This window comes from Ailuropoda melanoleuca, chromosome 11 (genome assembly GCF_002007445.2).
Source record: "Ailuropoda melanoleuca isolate Jingjing chromosome 11, ASM200744v2, whole genome shotgun sequence".
Taxonomy (NCBI): Eukaryota; Metazoa; Chordata; class Mammalia; order Carnivora; family Ursidae; genus Ailuropoda; species Ailuropoda melanoleuca.
In genome coordinates, this window is record NC_048228.1 from 34,386,324 (window position 1) to 34,408,999 (window position 22,676).

At 35.0% G+C, this 22,676-nt stretch overlaps 1 protein-coding gene across 9 annotated transcripts in view; it reads right to left on the minus strand.

Moving 5' to 3' along the window:
• The window catches only part of PDLIM5 (PDZ and LIM domain 5), a 201,768-nt gene that overhangs the window by 52,063 nt on the left and 127,029 nt on the right, over positions 1–22,676 (minus strand). Inside the window, exons 9-11 of one of the 9 annotated variants that reach the window (XM_034671495.1) lie at positions 7,127–7,243; positions 4,948–5,094; positions 4,084–4,215 (exon numbers count right to left, since the gene is read on the minus strand). The exons of the other annotated variants lie outside the window; for them this stretch is intronic. Coding sequence (XP_034527386.1) covers positions 4,084–4,215; positions 4,948–5,094; positions 7,127–7,243 — 396 coding nt within the window. The remainder of the gene's footprint in view (positions 1–4,083; positions 4,216–4,947; positions 5,095–7,126; positions 7,244–22,676) is intronic. 9 annotated transcript variants of the gene reach the window in all.

The window sequence follows — 22,676 nt, forward strand, 5'->3', positions numbered from 1 at the left end:
AATTATCAGTAAAGATGACACAATAAATAATATTAATGGAAATAGAGTTTAAGCTTTATAGTAGAATGGTTATGAGTAACTTTTAAAAGCTTTGTGATGAACAAATTATTTTACCTCTCTAAGACTCGTTTACTTAACCTTTAAATGGGGATAATACTTTGCTCATAAGAGTTCCATGAGGCTTAAGTAATACAATTATGTACAAAATACTTAGCATACTCTAAGGCACAGAATATGAGCTTAAACATATGAAAAGGATAATTAATATATTCAAATAATAAAAGACTTGTTTTCAATATTCTTATACATTACAAATACATGATTTTTTCAAAACAATACAGAAGTATGGGTCACTTCAATTCTAAGGTTAATGCAAGGGTTCATGTGGATTTAAAAAAAAAAACCTAATAATCCCTATGTTTACAGTTCTAAGAAAATTTATGACCCAGCAATACTGGAAGTTACAGATTAAACAAAAATATAATCTGGAAATAACAAAACCCAAATCATCATTTAATGCTTAATAACCTGAATGAGTTAAAATTTTCAATTCCAAGACAGCTGCCAGACAGACTTACTTAGAAGAAAGTGACCAGGATGATAGAAAATTAATGCCAAGCCCACTGAAGTTTGGTTGAAGGAACTGGTAACATTGGCCTAGGGTACAAAAAAAACTCAGGAGAAGCATAAGAGCAATCCTCAAATACGTGACATGTGGATTCACTCTATATGGCTACATTCTGTTTGCCTAATGTAGTGTCAAATCTATGGTGAGACAGATTTGGTTCAATGAAAGGAGGTACTTCCTAATATGAAAAACTGTCCAAAAGAAGTATTCCGTTTCCTACCAATATCTCTAGTGAGAGGCCTCTCTCCAGAAGGTATTCAAGCAGATGATGGAAAAGCTGAAGACTGGATTTAACCATTAGAGGGTGGAGGGCTAAGTTTTAAGTTATACTTCAGCAGGACATTCAAAGCCTTCTAAGATAAAGCTACAATCTACCTGTCTAATCATTATCTCCTCCCACTTTGCGATACAAATTATATGCTGGAAACATCTCTCTGTCCACAATTCTCCATTTTTTTTCCGGTTCTACATGGAAGGCACCTCCCCCACCCTCCCTCTGCACACTTCCAGGTATCATCTATAATTAACAACAGTAGTAAAAATAGTATCTATCATGCACTGTGTACCATACTAAATAATTAATACATTTTATTTAATCAATCTTCTAGAAGTAGAGACTCTCCTTCCTTCAGTTCATGACACATATTAAATGCATCACATATAGTTAAATTTCAACTTGTAATAGCCAGGGTTTTTAAAAAAATAACTTCTTTATGTATCTTGTTTCCTGCACTACATTATAAACTGAGGCTGAGGACTTTACTGTGACTTTGGGTAAGTTACCTGAAGTTGATAACGTTTCTTTGTCTGTAAAATCAGATGAAAATACTACTTTTATTCCAAAGTTATTGTTAGGATTAAATGAAACACAACGAGATAATACATGTAATACAGGTAAAGTACTTGGTTCTATGCTAAGCACAGAGAGAGGAAAAAAATTGAAAATCTGTCCACGGAATTTTGAAAGATCCTACATTCCCCCAAACAATGGAGAGTCTCTTTTTACACTTCAATTTTTACCTATACATATGTACATTTTTTTATTGTATCCTTTGGACATAGTCTTTATATATTCTCTCCTGAAAGGCCTAAGATGTTTAAATCTTAAACAGTATTCTTAGACACAAAGTGTGTGCAGTAGATTATAAAGACCTTAAAAAATTCTAAATTGTAAGCAAGAAAATTGTTCCATTTATACTTAAGTTCAAGACTGATGAGCAGAGTTCAACATTCTCAGGAGAAATAGATCTCTATTTACTTAAAACATTTAATGTAGGAATGGAAGAATATTAGGATTTACTGAGACAATCACATACCTAAATTATAATGCCCAGGTCTCTAAAAGAGCTAACATCTTTTTGCCTAATTTTTAGTACTAGCTACTATTTAAAGAAAATACATAAACAACAGATATCATGTACTAAAGATTAAAGAATTAATAAAAATATTGGCTTTATTATTTTATATTTTGGAATAAGACATTACAATAATCACTAACAGCAAAAATATTTTAATTAATGACTAATTTACTAATATAGTATGGCACGATTACTTAAATTGGTATCTTCTTTCTGAAATCATGACTCATATATATTTTTTCTAAATTTAAAATTTAAAAGGTCTTCTCAGGAAACCCACAGTTCCTGCTTTCCAGAATGCCAACTCGCTTACCTGTCGAAAATCATTTCCCTTTCCCAAATACCAAAATATATTTAGTTTGTGCCTATTGCTGTTAATAAAAAGTAATGATGGGGCGCCTGGGTGGCAGAGCGGTTAAGCGTCTGCCTTCACGCTCAGGGCGTGATCCTGGCGTTATGGGATCGAGCCCCACATCAGGCTCTTCCGTTGTGAGCCTGCTTCTTCCTCTCCCACTTCCCCTACTTGCGTTCCCTCTCTCACTGGCTGTCTCTATCTCTGTCGAATAAATAAATAAAATCTTTAAAAAAATAAAAAATAAAAAAATAAATAAAAAGTAATGATAATGGTTATTAACACCCATTCTATAAGCGGGTCCATGGATAGTATCAATCAGTCCCTAACTGCAGGCACGCCTTTTTTTTAAACAAGTTTATTTAAACAACCAAATGTTTGATTTGAAGGGAAAACTCGATTCATTCCCTTCAGAGTAATTTATCTCTACTTAAAGACAGACAGCTCTGCATGTAAGGGTTATGTACAAAAGTGTTATAAAATTGTCCTTGGTTTCACAATGATAAATGAAAAACATTAAAATTCTCCAATCAAGCAAGGTTTGCAAGAATTTTAATGCTGCTCTTTTTTTTATTAAACAATGAGTGCAAAATAACTTATTGGAATATAAAGATAAGAGCTGAATGACCATGCACTAATGGAGACGGGGTATTCTCACACAACTGGTATTTTTCTCCATCCTATCTCCACTTTTCCCTATCCCATCTCCATTTGATACCCACCAAAACATACCACAGGCCATTTAGTTTTTAGAAAATGCAATAGGTACTTTTCTGGGGAGAAGATGTAAGCATTCCATTAGGTCCCCAAAGAGATTTTTTTATTCCAAGTGTGGTCAGTAACCTGTCTCTGTATAGACTTAGCCCGGATGAAGAAAGATTTCTGCTCTATTAACACTCACAATTCCACAAATATAAAATAATTTCGAGTATCTTTTTTCCTTAGAGAAAAACGTACAATGATCTCTCTCCCTATTTAAACATTTCCTTTAAAAGTTACTCAGAATTATAATGAAGTATATTGAAAACCTCCGTAACAGTGAATAGAATACGAACACATGATCAGCAGATAGCCTATGTCATATCGGGCTTTTACTAATTACAGTCGTTGTACACTCTGCCATTAATTTTACATTCCATCAGAAATGATTTTAAACAGTTATTTCATTAAGATTATATCTTTCATGAACACTTGGGATATTTTTATTTTTTATATTATGCCTAATAATTTTTGGCATTAACTGTTAAGTTTAGGAGAAAAATTAATTTTGTGTTTTAGAATTTCCCAGACACAGTGAAAATTAAGTTGTTTGCCCAAAACCCTCATATTTAAGAAGTATAAGACAGTAGTAGCCAATCAAAATGAATTATTTTATTATTCTTTTTCACTTTTTCAAAAGATATAAAGGTATGTCTTACTAAACATTTGACTATTCTAGTATAGCTACCGTCCATGCAATGAAATGGTTATACTGTAATTTAAATACTCGCACAATTACTCATAACTTCATACTAAACATCAAGTGTGCTAATAAAAGATGTCACAAAGGGTTAAAAGGGCAGTTAATGATCATTTAAAACAACATGCTTGTCCATTAGCATTACATTGAATTTGCAGTTAATTTAAAACTGAACACAAATCCACCATAGGACTTTCTCATCTGGCTTGTTAATATAGTAGTTAGGTGTTACAGAAAGCAGTATCTCTTACAGCAAACCACCACTGTGAAATCTGCTCCACGGTACCTTATTTTCTTAACATGGATAGAGCCAGTTGACTTCCTCGAGGACTGGAGGTATGAAAAAGCTAAAGGCCTGGAAACAGGGCTGATGCAAAGTGCATCCAGGAGTGAGTGATATTTATCAGGACTGGAGAGCCTGGTGAGCATTTAGAAAGAGTTTTAAGTCGAAAAATCACATGACCAACAGCAGAAAGTAGTCTTTACAGTCTATGATTTGAAACATTTCCAGAAAAAGATAGAGACAGACATTTTACAGACAGGCAGCAGGAACAAAGAGGATGAAAAGAAGGTCTGAGTATTCTATTTATTTTACTCATTAATAGAGAGTTGACTAAATTTCCACTAAAACTGGTTGAGACAATCTTTTAGAAAGCATATAAAGCTTTATAAAGACTACTAGAAATTATGTAAAAACAAAATCTCATAAAAATAAAAAGTTATTATTCTTTCTTGGAGAGGAGGGTGTAGTTAGACTTGAGATCACCCTCAAATACAATCAGTTTGTAAGAGAAGAGAATACCAATAAGAACTTAAAATATCTATTAATAGTTGATTCTGTTCCAGATGTAAAAACTAAAAATTATAAAAACCCAAAACTCAATAAGCACACAACATGTAATAATCCACGCAACTCAGAAGTACCATAGATAAATGGTAGTAATGGAAACAGATGAAAGGATGATTTAAAGAAAACCAGTAATAAACATTGTGGGATATGTCTGCAACATAGGTAAAATGTCCACAACACAACCGAGATCTCATATAGAGCTGTGACTGTTTGAAATGGTTATGTTTGCTTTGAGGGGACTTGTAAGACAGTGAAAAGTGTGGGAATCACACAAGACACACATTGTACATATAGCTCTACCTGGTTTTTGCAGCAAGAACAGCAGACACAGTAGCAGCTGCACTGCTAAGAACTGGAGCACTATATTTAACAGGAGAAGAGAAGGTAGAAAAGTTTCGAAAACCTTCCAAAGAACTTGTCACCACATTTCTTGTGGAGCTGCTTAAATTGATATGTAGGGAAAGAAAAAAAAAGAGGAGAGGAACAAAAAAGAAAAGTAAGAAGAGGCAGCATAATAAAGATAAGACAGTAACCATCTTATATTAATATTTAGACATTAAAAGGTATGATACAGAAGTGTAATAAGAGTTCAGGTCATTTATTTACTGTTGCTATGATTTCTCTCAGAAATTAAAATTTGATATATAATCCTCCACAAAACTGATTTTTGAGATACAAATGCTTTTGAATGCATTTAACTTCAGTCTCTAATCCTATTTAAAGTTAAATCAATATATAACACACATGTGAAGACTGATTTGTCAGCATCTAAGTAGAAAATAAATCTAAACGTGAAGTTTGAATTTCAGTAATCAGAGAAAGGAAGGTTATGTTGTTTTTTCTAAAAAGACTCTACATAAAGAGCTTTACCTTAGAGATGATACACACCCAGAGCCTGACATTCTAATGAGACTTGTGCTTTCAGGAGAAGCAAGTACAACCGACTGCCTATTCAGAAATAGCAGTACAGATTAAAAGGAACAAGAAATAACTTAAAAATATTGAGAATAAACCTACTTGGGGAAGGAAAGCACCTTTGTAAAATAAACAGTAGTTAAAGTGAATATGACTAAAATATCAGCCGTTCTACCGATGTTCTATACTTCTATTTACAGTTGGCTCTGTAAAGACTAAAAAAATGTTGGTATGAAATTCCATTTTCAGAACTCTTATGACTTAAAATAATAAATATTTTCTTTCTGTCTTTTAGAAAAGGTCAAACATCTGGACAGAAATGAACACTCCATCATTAGGACTGTAATGATTTTCAAGTTAGTTATCAACTTGAACTTGAGAAATTTTTTTATTAAGTTAAAAGAAAGTCTAAAATGCCTAACATGAAACCTGTAGTCTCTCCTCCTTGTTTACGCATGCAAGTTATTAATGAACATCCTCACCATTCTATGACTAATTTTTCACAATTTGTGACAGTGGTCACCTCCAACACAAAGTAATTATGTGCCAAACTCAACCCAGGTTAATGAGAGCTCAGATGTCGGAAACTGTGCGTACGGACATGAGTCTTTTCTCCTTCTCAGAAGAATTGATAATCCTTTATTCCTCGTTCCACTGACTATAACTTTACAAACCATTAGAAAGCATATTAAAGAAACAGTGGCAAGCCATTTTTTAAAATTATACAGAATTAAGTGTAGTTTGTCTGCAAGCCTATAATTGAATTGAACTATATGGCTATGTTTTAGCAACTATTGTGAATGGCTAGAAAAGAAAGAATGGGTCTGGGAAAGAGAAAAGAAAGATGCTATCGGTGGCAGAGCAGGGTAAAGTGAGTGTCATGCAACATGGAAGAAAAAGTTACCAAGTGATTCATCTTTGAATTCCTCAATTACTCTGTATCTTTCAAGCAAGGACTACTATTTGGGGGAAGTGATGGTGAATAACAACTAGAAACTTAAATCTATAAAAAAAATCAGCTAAAAAATAAATCAGCTAAATTGTCTTTCTCCTGTAAAAAGAAAATTGTAATGAATTTCTTTCCTTGTATTGTATCACAAATAATAATATAAAAGGATTTAGTATCAGCAGAGACTGCAAAATCTTCTAAGTAACCCGAATACCTTTAGAATATGTGTGGGCACTTGTAATGTATGATCTCTATCACTCCTTTTTTTAGAGGTGAATGCTCTAACTCAGTAAAGTAGACTTACAACAAACTCAAAAAAGTGGACTTTCCAAATCACAGTGAATAAATAGAAGGCATAGATTTCCTGACTCTATATTAGAACTTTGAATCTGAACAAAAGAGAGAGAGAGAGGGAGGGAGAGAGGTGAGAGAGAGAGAGACAAATACAAAAGCAGTGTAAAACAGTGTTCCATAGCTGAGTGCCAAAGTTTCTTGTCTATATATTAATGATGTCAATTCTGTAATCTATGATCACTTGTTCCTTTTTAGTCAAACAGTTTTAGCATTTAATTTCACTACCAGCATTAAAACATACCACGAGCGAAAAAACTCTACCTAGAAAAAGTGGTTACTTTAGAAAGTGTGGCTACTTGGCCACCAACATGTAAAACCTGAGGAGTTGCAGGTGGGTGAGGTCCACTCTGAGGTGGGTCTTCCAGAGAACTGTCAAACCTAAGTTTTCAGAAGCAAAATAAACAAGGCAAAGGAAATATTAATGAAAAGTACAGACATTTATCATCTATACTAGCTTTTATATGTACACTGGTTCCTTTTGGGGAATACTCTAGTTTGTTTTTGTTTTTGTTTTTTTTAACTTCATATCTGCAGTAAGGTTAAAACCCAAACCAACACCCTCACCACCACCACATATTAGCTATTCCCTCCCCCAATTTTTAAATTTTTAACATGACTACATTCATGTGAGGGGAGAAAGGTGGAAGGGAATTCTCACACACACAGTCCCAATACAAAAGACTGTATTTTGCATGCTTCAGGGAAGTTCAGCTCCAAGAAATTAATTCAGTTGCCCAATATCATATACCTAGTAAGAGTCACATGAAATTTGAACCAGGTCTGTCTGTACTATTTCCACTACATAATGCTTTCCAGCATCTTGTGGGGTAGCTGCCTGAATAGGGCACTGCAAGAAAGCAACTAAAAACCTCCTCTCAAGGCAGATTGCCATGTTTGTAGATCTGAAATAATATGTATGTTGTTTATCTCTATGTAAACAAAGTATTTTATCCAGTGGCACAATAAATGTTTGCATGCAACTGTGTTGCTTCACTTTTTACTTTGCTTTTCTGGTGTCTGTACTATTTTTTTCTTCTGATAGAACTACCACCAGGAAAAAAAGATTAAAAACTCAGTGTGAGGTTTGAAAGAAGAAAGCACCAAGTGTAACGCTTTGGGAAAAAAACTAAATAGGAGAAATACAAAACTGCCCGTTGTTAACAAAAAAAAAAAGGCTGTGGATAAAATAAAAAGAATATATCGGTCATGTTATATTGATTTTCAGAATAGAAAATGTAACACTAATATAAAGAAATAGAAAAGGAGAGGTTATAGTCCCATTTTTTTTTATCTAGCATGGGTCATACCTTTACTAGAGCATTGAAAAAAAAAGATAAACAACTTAAGAAAAATGTTAAACTTAAGAAGACAACTTAAGAAAATGTTAAAAGAATAAGAACTGTAAGTCCTATAATAGGGGTCAGCAAACCATGACTATCAGGCCAAATTTAGCCCACCACTTGGTTTTGTATAGCCTATGAACTAAGAGTGGTTTTAAATGGTTTTTTAAAAATAAAAAGAAGAATATTATTTCATGACACATGAAAATTATATGAAATTCAAATTTCGGCCACGAAGTTTTAATAAACTATAAATAAAGTTTTATGGAACCCAGCCAGGTTCGTTCATTTACATGTCTCTGGCTATTTTCACACTAAATACAAAGGTCAATAGCTGTGACAGGCCATATAGCTCACAAAACCTAACATATTTACTATCTGGATCTTTACAAAAAAGTTTGCTGACCCCTGTCTAGAGAATAACCTCTCTACACAGCTACCAGAGTACACTTTAAACAATACAAATCTGATCCTGTCTGTTGCTGGGACTTCAGTACTGCTTTAGAGACAATTGTGGTCCTGGGCTCCCCATTCTCTAGCTTTATCTTACAGAGCTCTTCTTTTTCTCTGGCTGGCTCCAGTCCAACTCGTTTTCCATCTCTTCCTGAAACAGGCCAAGCTTCTTCCCATCTCAAGACCTCTGCATAGTCTGCAACTTCTCACTTTTTATGCCTACCTCTCTACCACAACTTCACTGGGCTAATTCCTAAGTGTCCTTCTGCCCTCAGTTTAAATGTCACCTCCTCAGGGAGGCCTCCCCAGTCCCCCACATCACCTTAGGCTGCCCATGTCATATGGTTTCAAAGTACCCTGCATCTTTTATTTACAGAACTTATTTGTTATTAATGTAATCATGTAGTTCATGTGGTTATTTGTTTAATTCTGGACTCCGTCTCTAAATTAGAAGCTCCCTGAGGTCAGGGACCATTATGTTTAATGGTACAAATGAAGTGTAACAAAGTACTTACCACAAAGTAAACAATAAATATTTGTTGAATAAATGCATGAATGAAACTTGTTTTCAAATACAGAAGTCACTCACAATATACGTATACTTCTTAGCAAATATTTGTAGCTTCTAGAGACTGGAGACTGTATAGCAGTTCAGGTTAAACAGGTACTATATTACTACCTAAGCAGGAAGAGGCATATGATTAACCTCTAAGAAATTACTAGACCTCCAAAAATGTCCTTTACAACATAAAGAATTATCAATATTCTAGAAAAAAAGAAAATGTAGTCATAAAGAATTATCAATGTTTACATACTAAAATATAACAAGGACAGCTAAGAAAAGGGAGTAAGCTGGAGTTCAGTCTTCCAATATCTCTATGCACTGTGTTGATTGGAATAAAGTTCACATAACTCATGAAATACCTTCTAAAGCCAGATTTCCAAGTTTCCAAAAAAAATGCACTTGGCAGGTTTCCCATGTCTAACACACACTGGTTACCTATCCCTTTGCTTAGCCAACCTTTAAAAATACTAGACCTAAGAAAATCTTAAACTACTCTAATTCTGTCACTCCCTAATATTTATTCCTTTTAGGACTGGAAGAAGCTCTAATTAACAGCACCTCTGCAGCAGCCCAACTCTCTGCTTTGTCTTGTTACTTGAGTCTTCATTTCTTACCAGAGAGAGGTATGAGGACTTTATCCTTCCCAGATATGTCTGGAGAGTTGAGCTTGCAGCCTTTTGGCCTCCTTTTCTCAGGAAAAATGAGTAAAGAACTATTTGTGCATTATCTTCCTCAGCAATTGTGTCTTTCCATGCTTTCCGATGGGGACCCATGCTAGCAATCTGTCCAGGAAAGCAGGTGTGAGGTTGCCCATCTTACTAATTTACCATCCTGCAGGAACAGGGGAATGGAATTCTCCTTCTATGCCCCAGGACTGACAACAGTCAAAAAGCAAGATCCTTATGCTTGTGGACTCCATCTCCTCCCTTTTTCTCAGGGGCTCAATTGATCTATCTCCTTTGGATTTTCTATTCTCCTCCACCGCATGCTTTGAGTCCCCATTCAAAAATACGATAGTATAGCTTCTCTAAAAAAAAAAAAAAAAAAGAACAAAACAAAAAAACCCCAAAATAACACCAACAAAACTGCCTTCCCCTTCTGTTTTTCTGTCCCCATTAATAGCTAAAGGGAATAAAAGGTTTTACTCTAGAAACACTGTCTCCATTTCCTCACCTGCCTGTCACTCTTCAACCACCTCAAGTGGGCCTCATCCTCCAGCCTTGATAAAACCACATTTTTGCCAAGGTCACTAATGATCTCTTTGTGGCTAAATTTAACTGATAATTTGCATTCCTCGTTTTCTTTTTATTGTGGTAAAAAACATAACATAAAACTTACTATCTTAACCATTTTTAAGTGTACAGTTCTGTATTAAATATATTCACTGTTGTGAAACAGACCTCCAGAACTTTTTTATCTTGTAAATCTTAAACTACACCCATTCAGCAACTCCTCTTTTACCCCACCGCCTACCCCCCTGGTGACCATAATATTTCTGTTCCATGAATTTTACTTCTCTAATACCTTGGTGAAATCATACAGTTTTTCTTTTTGAGTACATTCCTCATTTTACTTAGTTTTGGTATAAGACCCAGTTGACCACTCCTCTTCTCCTTAATCCTTCACACTTGCCTGCTTTTAGTACTATTTTACTGGCTATTCTCTTTTTTTTTTTTTTAAGATTTTATTTATTTATTTGACAGAGAGAGACAGCCAGTGAGAGGGGGAACACAAGCAGGGGGAGTGGGAGACAAGAAGCAGGCTCATAGTGGAGGAGCCTGATGTGGGGCTCGATCCCATAACGCCGGATCACACCCTGAGCCAAAGGCAGACACTTAACAACTGCGCCACCCAGGCGCCCCTACTGGCTATTCTTCATTGCAGGATGTGAAAGTTCTCCATCAGTAATACAATTTCAAAATGCTAATCTGGCTCATCCACATTGGAATTATATGTAAACTATGTAAGAATAAATTCATCACAAAGGCTAACCTTTAAAATATATGAAAAAGAATGCAGAAACTTTCTTTTGCAGCATAAAAACTTCAAGTTTCCAACTAAAAATTTCAATGCCTCCTCACTCTCTTTATAAATATCATACAATAACCAAATAGAGTGACTTAGTACATCCCCACATGGCAATGAGAAGAGAAATTCAATACCTTAAAATATATATTTTACACCAGGTAAAGGAGGAAAATGACAATTGTCCTTTGTATTTTCACCCTTCCACAAAGCAAACATTCACACAATAATACCATTAAGCAGAAAATAGAATATACAAGGATCACACCTGCACTCTGTACTTTTAGGGTTCACTGACATAGTAAAGCTATTTATTTTAGCCNTTTAGGGTTCACTGACATAGTAAAGCTATTTATTTTAGCCAAGGAAACTGCTAGTTGTCTGGAAAACTGAGTGTCTTCCACTGGCTTCCTGACAATAAAAATGGTGAGTGTGTTCACTTGTAACTAGGATGTCCCTTCTGGAAAATTAAATCAATTAACTTCAGCTGGAAATTTCTGGCACTCTTAATCATAAGCCCAATTTATTAATTGACTTCAATAGCCTTTGTTTTTGTAGCAGCCTAAAAACATTATTTAAGCCTGCTAATTCTACATTACAGATGGCACCTTACAGAGAACTTAAAAATCAGCAAGTAGTGGCATCCTTGCTTTTTACACATGGGGAAGCAGAAAGGACTGAATGTTAGATGTAAAAAGAAGATTATGAAGTAAATGATCAAACATGAAAATACCACCCAAAATGAGATTTACTTTTTGTGAGAGCAAAGATAAAGGACGGATTCAAATTACTTTTCTTGGAGGTTTCCACTTTACTGAAGCAAGGAAAAGAGGTAAAGAATAAAGGAGATCACTAAAGCAAATGGAACTCAGGTGTGTTAGAAGAGTCTGCTCCTTATCGATATATATATTCCACTTTATTCACACCTTTCAAATTCTGCCTTAACTCTTACATATTTCTCTACTGTTGTCTTCCTTAATGGCCTATTAATGAATAATGCCCTGTCCTAACATTATATGAAGTTAGTTAACTCTACAGTATTCCTTGATCTTTTTAGAGAAATTTATCTATCATCTATCTATCTATCTATCTATGNGTCCTAACATTATATGAAGTTAGTTAACTCTACAGTATTCCTTGATCTTTTTAGAGAAATTTATCTATCATCCATCTATCTATCTATCTATCTATCTATCTATCTATCTATCTATCTATCTATGACAGAGAGGGAGAGCGCAAGCAGGGTGGAAGGGCAGAGAGAGAAGCAGACTTCCCACTAAGCAGGGAGCTCAACTTGAGGCTCAATCCCAGGACCTGGAGATCATGACCTGAGCCCAAGGCAGATGCGTAACCAACTAAGCCACCCAGGTGCTCCTGGAGAAATTTTTCTATAGGGTCTCAAGATAAGATAGGTAAAGATTGAGCATATATTATACTTTATGTATTCTAAAAACCCAATATAATATAAAGATTTTAAGGGGTAACACCAACTTTAAAATCACTTGGAATAATCCCCTGATAAAAGCTTACATCCCTCAGCAACTGTTAAGGTACTAACCACTAACCATAGGCCCACTCACTCTGCATCATCAATTTCTTCTTGATCACTCCTATTACTGATTTCAACTAGCTAGAAACAGCTTTCTCTATGGGGCAGAAACCTGCCATTTTGTAGTATTAATGTAATCCTAACATTATAAAAACAATTTATAAATGATAAATGTATTATTTCAGATTCAGAATAAAAAGATATATTATTTAATAAGTAGAACTGCATCAATCTGTTACCTGTTTGAAAATATACATGAATCTGTCTGAATGCCTACTATGCAACAGCCACACACCATGAGTCCTTGGAGAAGCCAGGTGTCTTGAGAATGCCACCAAAGCACCTTATGCTCCGGTGAGTATCCCACTAGCATTAGAGAACAAAAGCTAGGGGTCACACACTCTTCTAGTTAAATCTTCTGGATCATAAGTCCTGAGCTCTCCCATTAATCACTGCATTCACGCCTTCATTCAACGATGACATGTGGATTCCACTCCATGCCAGAGATCCTCACGTATTCTACTGCTCACTTCAATTTCCTGCGCTCGTGGAGCTTACATTCTTGTGCCCACTTTCCTCTAACACACCATGAGGATCAATCCCATCATACTCTCCATTCATTTACCTGCCACAATCAGAACAGCAAACCCTTCAGGTCATCCATCATCTCCTGGATTCTTGTTTCTTTACCGTTTTCTAAATCTCCTAATCTGATCAATGTCCCATCCCCTTGGCCCTCCCAAATCCTCTGTTATTCCACTGTACCCTCTATTGATCTGTGCCTTCTGTGCAGTCCCTTCAAAAAGAGGTTCCTTTTCTCATACCTTGTTCGTTTATAAACTTGGAGATAATGCCTTCCTCGATTATTGTTTCTAAGATCAGTCATCTTAGATCCTCCAAAATCTCAAGTCCCTCATGGCTCATGTCATCAGATTACACCACTCACTATCTACTCATCTCATTTTCTTGCCTCTACCTCACCCACTGTCTGCTTCAGGCCCTGAATCACTGTCTTCCTCTTTACCCCATCCCAACAATCATTCTTGATGACTTTGGTGTTGTCACGTTGAACCACTGAATAACCTGACTTCTAAATTCTTTGATTTCTTCACTTCAATGATAATTCCTCCAAGGCTAATAAGTCTCAGGCCTGGAACATCTCAGCCATGCACTCCAAAATTCTTAAATTTTACTTTTTCATATATGAGAATAATACCTCTAAAATCTGGATGTTAAGCACCTTTTTTTGTAATTCACTCACCCCTCATTCTATTAGCTTTTTTATTGAACTGAACTGACCTTTACCAATTACACTGACTCTTACCAACTCAATTAATTCTTACCAAATTCACTGATTCTTATCACTATTTCATTATCCATCAACCCCTGCCTCTCCATTGTCAGCACTTCCTCTAAAATGCAAACCCATCCAATTCCTCCCCTCTCCATTAGTGCCCCCTTGGCCTAACTTCCTATCATCTCTTGCCTGAGCTAAGGGAATACACATAACTAGTCTCCTGTGTTCATTATTTCTCCCTATCAATTTCACATAGTATTCAGAGGAATCTTTTAAAAATATACATCAGATATTACTCTCCTGATTAAAAGCCTGTACTGGGCTTTCCAATTAATTGGGATAAGAATCTAAATCCCTTAACACAACTTACAAGGCAAAACATGATCTGATCCTGACTACTTCACTCAATCTCTTATCACTCTCTCCTTTATTTACTATGCTCCAGTCATAGTGGACTTCTCTCAGGTCCTTAAACACACCAAGCTTAATAGTACCTCAGGACCTTTGCACTTGCTATTCCCTCTGCCTAGAGAGCCTATCTTCTGTATAAGTGTATGGTTAACTGCTTCAGGTCATTCATGTTTCAGTTCAACTGTCTTCTTTTTCCCTAAGTAGTGTCATTAATGACTTCTCCCCTCCCCTCATTATACTCATATTGTCCTATATTATTTCTTCATAGAATAACATAATAATATAAAACTATACTATTTGCTTTTTTATTTCATGTCTGCTCCACTAGACTGTAAATCCATGACAGAACCTTGCCTCTGCATCTACAACAGCGAGTAACACATGATAAGTACTTCATAAGCAATTGCTGGACTTATTTATTGTGTGTTTGTGTGTGTGTGTGTGTATAATAAACACGAGCAGGGATCACTAAAGTATGAGACTAAGGGAGAATGTTTGGGGAAGAAGAAAACATAGCTATGGATTTAGGTCAAGGAACTAGCCTCTGTTATCAGCTGATAACAATTGCTCATATAAATGCTTCTGACCCAGACACTAACTGTCCCATGATTTTTCAGTTGATTTTCCTGGGATTACCTACATAATTGTCAGACATTAATGCCAAGGACTAATTATAATAGCCAGGTGAGATTTTACAAGTACAGAATCAAACAATTGCTTGCCTTACAATTTTAAGAGTCATATGACATGACTAACTTATATTAGGGTTTACTTTTTTCTAAAATCCCTAATTTTTTTAATATTTATTTTTGCTAACTTTATCCACCCCTACCACCAAATATGTCCCAGAAGAGCAAAATTATTTGACCCAAACTACACACAACCATATTAAATTTCTTTTTTTTCCCTACTACATTCGGTCCATTTTCCTAGACTCCTAATATATGTTAAAAGATGATCTGGTTATGGAACATGTATGCCATCCCTTCCCACTTGAGGATAGCCACAAATTTAGGAAGCAAGCTGTAGACGCCCTCATCCAAGTCACTAATTGATTCTTTAAAACAATATCTTTTGTTCAACTCCTTCAACTTATCATGAATCTAAAAATTTGATAATCATTAACCTCATTTCATTATTAAATTCAAATTCAATGGGATCTTAAGAGCCTTTCTTTCAGGACTTGTTAAAATTAACATTTTCCCCAATCTACCAAAAATGTGTTAAACTGGGTGTGATTTGTTTCTTGAGAACTTAATTCTGGGTCTTGGCAATTCTGTCCTTTTCTCAGTGCTCACTGGGCAAGGCTTTAAAAATGCCTTCTAGATTTTTTTCCAAGTGACCTCAAGTTCAAACTAGTTTACAGTTTAGAAGTTTTTTCTTCTTTCAAACTCAGTACTACATTTACCCATTCCAAGTCTTCTATTTTCTTTCTCATTCTCCACAATTTTTTTTAATGCATATAGTGTTACTTACCAGATCTCATCTGTAAGGTCTCTAAATATTGGGTTATAAATCATTGAGAAAAAAAGACTACTAAGAGCTCAACTAGAATCCCTTTCTGTCTGGGACTTTAATTCCCTCCAGAATGTAAACCAATCAATCAAAACTTTTCCAGTATTTATCTCTGGGTTTCGGTGATCTTTGTTTGCTTGTTTGTATCTTTCGACAATGAAAGATAATTATTATTTGTTATTATTTGTTGATTTATACTAAACCCTGACATCACTTTTCAAATCTCTTGAATTAATGTTGTCTGGTCGTTTTATTTTTCATATTTAAATATTTGTGTGTGAAGGTACATTTTCTTAACATGCACATGGTACTGTTTCAATATCCCTGCTAAGAGATTTGCTCATTTAATAAAAGATGCCATTTGATGCCATTGCAGTAAGCAAAGGATAAATTTTGAGTCCACCAAGTTTGTTTAAAACTGTTACTTTTCATTAAAATCTTTCAGAAACTTATTCTAAAATATTTTTTCTTATGAATTACTAGGATATTGGGACAAAGAATAAAGTATGTGAAAAGACAAAATAAATATGTACCTCTAAACCAAAAATTGCATAGATTTTATCCTAGCTTTAACACACTCTATTCAAAGAAATAAGTACAGACTCTTCAAGAATAATTAATTAGGTGCAACTGGGAGATGAACACCTCTCGCAAAGTTGGTCACAGAAGCAGCATTCAAAGTATATTGTTAATAGTCATAAAAATAGAGAAAAACAAAAGAAGAGACATAGACGGCTGAGCCTGCTTTTAAGATTAACTTAATTTGAAGAGAGTTCTTTAATTTGACTAAGAAATGGAAAATTGAAATGCCTAAACATCCATACCTGTCATGTTTTATATATTATGTAATACATTACTTCAATTTTCTTTTATAAAATCATACTATCATAATAAATACACCTTCACATAACATAAAGGTAGAAAAACTTGGTCTTCTGAAACTTTCAGTGTGACTAAAATACGTAAAATTGAATAGTGACAAAGGATAGAAAATTAAGCCTTCCATCATGGATGAAGACTGCCTATAACCAATGCTCTTCATTAAGTTATGACATCTTTTGAAATTAAAAAGTCAATTACAAGAGGAGTCTTCAATAATACTGACTTTTAGTCAAGAAGATAAGTTCCTTTTACTTTCTGGCTTAATTCAATAAAATAATTTCAATGTAATTTACCTCCCTAAGGGTGAAACAGAAAGAATTTATCCAAATTGTACTGTAAAATAAGTGCTGGTGGTCTGATAAAACTTCTAAGGAACTTAATGCATTCAATTCTCTCCAGAATGTAAATAAACCAAAACTTTTTCAGTATTTACCTCTGGACTTGGATGATTTTTGTTTGCTTGTTTATATCTTTCAACAACGAGCATATTGACCATGAAAGTCAATTTCTGTGTATTACAAATACTGATTTTTATTCTTATAAAATATTTTGTAAGCGATAGTCTTCCCAGATTAATTTGGGAAAATTAAACAAATATTTCCAAGGTTAAATAGAGTAACGAACAATTTTTGTGTGAAAATACATAGAGTAGATAAGAACTATGTTTCTGGCTTCAATGATTTCAAAGTACTATTCTCACAAGGAACTGAAGTGTAGTAATTACTTATGTTCAATAGATGGCGATCTTTACATTACACAGAGGTCACCAAATCAGTATTTGCATAGGACAGTATAATCCACCAGTAAAAAATGAAAAGAGTAAATTACAAATGCTTCATATGTTACAATAGATAAAAATTAGTGCTCGGTTACATATCCATTTTTTGGACCTATGGACTTTTTTCTAGGTTGATGAACGTACTCTGCAGTAATGATGGTGACAGGTAAGAGATTCTATCTGGCTATTATTTTTATTTTTTAAAATTAGACTCTGTTGTGGAAGCCTTTGTGTTGTGTATTTTTGAGCAAATCCACTCATTCTTACACTTCATAAAAGTATGTGAGAATATGAGACTAGAGAGTGATTCCTGATTTCTTTGCATGGCTTATGAAGTATAATAGTTTTAGGTGATTTACTCAAATGACATGTGTCTTCAAAAGGATAAACAACAGGAGTCCAGTATATTTGTGAAATAGCAATTGAAGGAAGACATGGCTCAGGTCAGCAAACTGTTTCTGCAGGAAACTATTTTATGCGAGTTACAGGACCATCTGTGAATGAACTAAAATTATTTTACAAACCTGTTATAAAAAGAATATGCTTGGAAATATTTATGAAATTTCTGCTTTCTAAATTTTCAATGAATGTACAAAGATGATAGGTTTCTATTCAAAAAGTAACTTAAGATTTGCTTTGACAACCTTCAGCTAGAAAGCATGTGGACATTACTTAGTGCTATTACTTAGTCCATACATAGAGGATTTTTCCCCACAGTACTGTTTTATAGCTTTGTGTAATGTAACTGGTGACTAGAGTTTGAACTATTTTCCTACCAAAGGGAGAGGCAGTTACTCCTCCTTTGAGGGATATTTTAAGTCTTTGAAAATTAAAAATCCCTATCATACATTATTCTTAACCATAATATATGAAAAATCAGAGCCTATTATTACTTGAACAAGAGAGATAAAAGACTGATAAAATAGTTTTGATCATAATTTTATACACCTTTTTGCTAACTAAAATGCTATTTTTTACTTATTCATATAGACCTCTGTAAGTATGAAAATTTTAAAACTGTTTATTAAATAAATATTTTACTTTATAGTAGAAACTGAAAAGATGGTGAAATCAAGAAAATCACCCTTTAAATTAAGATAAATTGTATGATGCCTGACACAATGATGTACTTTATATATATATAATTTTTTTAAAGTTGTCTTTCAATGAAATTTCTTTTTTTTTTTTTTTAATTCATTTGAGAGAGAGAGAAGGAGAACAAGCAGGGGGAGGGGCAGAGGGAGAAGACGGCTCCCCGGTGAGCAGGTAGGCCAACACCCTGGGATCAGGACCTGAGCTGAAGGCAGTCTCTTAACTGAGCCACCCAGGCGCCCCTCAATAAAATCTCCTACATCCTCCCTCTAGGCTCTCCTAGAGCCTCTCTCTACTCTGGTAAGTCACATATTATTATTAGCTTGCCATTGTTAATAATATAGCTGTTGATTTTTCCGGCCAATGTTGAAGACTAGACTCTTAACTTCAAACTTCATTTCCTTAGGAATGATAAAATTATTTCTATTGGTTTTTCCAATCAGAGTACTAAGCATTTCATACACCCATTTCTAAAATTAGTCAGGTATTGCCATATCACAGGAGTCACTAAGCTATTCATGTTGAAACAGATCAAAAACACAAAGGAAGATGGATTAAGAAACGAATTTTTCATTTAATTTTAAAAAGTGTCTTCCACAACCATTTAACAAACAGATAATGCTAGAGGGAAGGCATCAACACTTTTGCCAATTAGGTTGCCAATGCACAATTCTCCTTTGAAGCAACTTAGGTATGGTTCCACTTTACCTAGAGTACAAATATTAATGTCTTGATTTTTATAAAAACTTGACTTATATTGAATTTATATTCAATTAGAAGTTATGTTTACAACGCCGTTAACAATTTCCCTAAAATTCAACAACTAAGAAATCGGAGAAATATACATTTATATCCAATTAAAGACCATTAGTTGGTGTTAATGATATAGGAAAGATATTAGGGGTTCAAAGCCGATGGCCAAGAAAGAATTCTTGAGACGTCTTTGGTGCAAAAAGGTGATTTTATTAAAGCATGGGGACAGGACCCGTGGGCAGAAAGAGCTGCAATGGGGTCACAAGGAGTGGCCCATTATATAGTTCGAGGTTGGAAGGGGGTTAGGGATAGTGTAAGTCTCTAAGGAATTGGGGAAGCAAGGTTTCCAGAACCTTGAGAGGGCTAGCTATTGTTGGGAAAAGGTCATTTATTACTGTCTAATAAAACCTTAGTCATGAGACCTTTCAGATGTATATCAGTGGGCCATATGCTTGGGGGATGATTGCCAACATGTATCTTGGGGGTTTAGAGAGAAAGGGAATTTCTAGAGAATTTTTATACGCTAAAGTAGACTTACAGGATCCTGATTGCGGGGGGCAGTAGTCAGGCTAGTATTGCCTTTTGCTCTTAGCAAAGTATTAACATTGAGGTAGTTGAGTCCCTAGAGGAATGTCACTCTGCCTGTTTCAAGGACTTGTCCATAGGCTACAGGTAGTAAGGAAATTTAATTAATTTTTTCTTCCGCCTTTGTTTCCCATATCATTAACTAGTGCCAACTATGGTGAGGACACCAAAACTCTTATGTTCAAAGAGCTTAAACTCTAGTTAGGGATACAGGGCATGGAGACAAACACCTATTATCCAAAATAGAAAAAGAGGCACCACAACAGAGATAACAACAATCCTTCTAACTGGGTCCAAGTCAGTGAGTCTCCTTAAGAATAACTTTTTTTTTTAGATACTTATCTGTCAAATTGATATTAGCACATAAAGGCCACTGGAATATATTATGGACTGAATGGTTTCCCCCCAAAATTCATATGTTGAAGCCGTAACCCTCCAGTGTGACAGTATTCTGATACAAGGCCTATAAGAAGGTAATTCAAGTTAAATGAGGTCATAACAGTGAGGCCCTAATATGAGAAGATTGGTATTCTTTTAGAAAGAGGAGACATCAGAGCTCTCTCTTTGTGTGTCCACAGAGGAAAGGCCATGTGAGGACACACTGAGAAGGTGGTCATCTGCAAGCCAGACAGAAAAGACTTAACCAGAAATCTACCCTCATAACACCTTGGTCTTGGACTTCTAACTTCTATAACTGTTAGAAAATAAAATTTCTGTCATTTAAGTTACCTAGTCTGTGGTATCTAGATGGCAGCCTGAGCTGACTAATATAGTATATTTCTAATTTAAGAATTAGTTCACCAGAGATGAATCTTACAGTCCTAACATCTACTTTCAAATTATATTTGTATGTTTTTTATATTTGTATACTTATGTATTTATTGTATTTATATATACATTTATATTAAATGTCCATTTATATATTGAATGTACAAATCTTGACTTACACAGTTATAGTTGCAACCAGAAAAGAGTATGCCTGTTAGAATGCCTTTTCCTACCAATTTATATTATTATACTAAGACTCTTGGCTTCAAATAGCTCATACTCTAGTTGAAGATTTATGGCATACAGACAAAGATCTACAATACAAATTAGGAAAGGAGTGGTAGAAATTATATAGTATATTACTTCAGAAGTAAGATTATTGCCACAGTGGAGGGTGGGGGTAGCACACTGTGGGTGAATCTGTGTGGTTGGAATTGTAGGAACGAAGAAGAAAATATTGGAAGAGGGAGGATTTGCCCTCAGACCAGTCATTCTCACTGGCACACCATGGGCATTTGGGGCAGGATCATGCTGCATTTTGTGAAATTATTCAGAGCATTATAAGACGTTTAGCATCCTTACCCCCCACTAACATCTCCTGGCCTTGTAAGATCTGTATTATCCCCCTACATATTTCCAAAGGCTACTCAGCAACATCTCCCCCAAGAGAAAACAGAAAGCAAACTTTAATGGATGTGGAAAAAAAAGCAGATGTGTTCAAATAAACTGTATTAAGTGACTGAGTAAATGGCTAATACAGCTTATTCTAAAATGCTTCATATGGAAAATTATATAAAATAATAATATTTTATTAAGTGCTGCTTGCCAGTTACAAGAGTTTATTACATTTATTCAGAGTTCATCCTAATTTTCCACTTTGAAGTTTTCACTGATTCACTTATATAGCCTTGACTACATCTGATTTCTAAATTGCTTTGCCAACTCATTACTCCCAGAATGCCTCTGATGCAATCACCTAAAAAACATCCTTCACTCAAGGCAAAGAAAAGTAATGTATCCTCTTTTTGACTTCCATACACCTTGCAGGCTGCCCTAACCCGATCTTTCATTTTAATGGTTTCCGTAAATGCTGTTTGTGATCTGGGTTGAAAATTCAAGGAGAAGGCATCAGAAGTGACAAAGATGTACAGAATGAAAGGAAGATGAGGAAATGAGAAAAACCCACACCACTGAGGTCCAAGCTGGGATCTCCAAGAGCTAGAATGACCCACCCAGGTTATCCCTACCTGGGCTGAAATGGTCAAGCTTTTCACTTCAGCCCCCACACCTCTCCAGTAGGCTCATGAAGCTGTGGCTTTGGAGGAAGGGTGCTGAGGTGACATGTGAAGGGGCTGATCCTTGAAGGCGATCTGCCCCCTACATACACACACACACCCCTCAACAGTGGTATCGAGTCCTCCACTGAGGTGATATCTGGAAAGGCTTCACAGTGTCCACCACTGATTCTAACTTCCTTATTTTAAAGAAGTAGGAAATTCAGGGGCAGAAACTTGTAAGTTACAAATCTGAGTCTCAAACTCAGAATTTATTATTCCTTGCTTACTATTCTGTAGTAATGATGTCTACTTTGGAAAGAACGAGCAAGGAAATATTTACTTGGTTTAAGCAATTTTCTTGAATGGGACAAACAAAAAGGAATGAGTTCAAACAATTCTTGATACGTTTTTATAGACAGAACTGAATTGTCAAAGTCATCCCTAAATTATGAATAAGGCATAGTATGTCCTATTTCTACACATTGGAAGTGTTGTTTTTGAATTTTTTAAAAAATATTTTA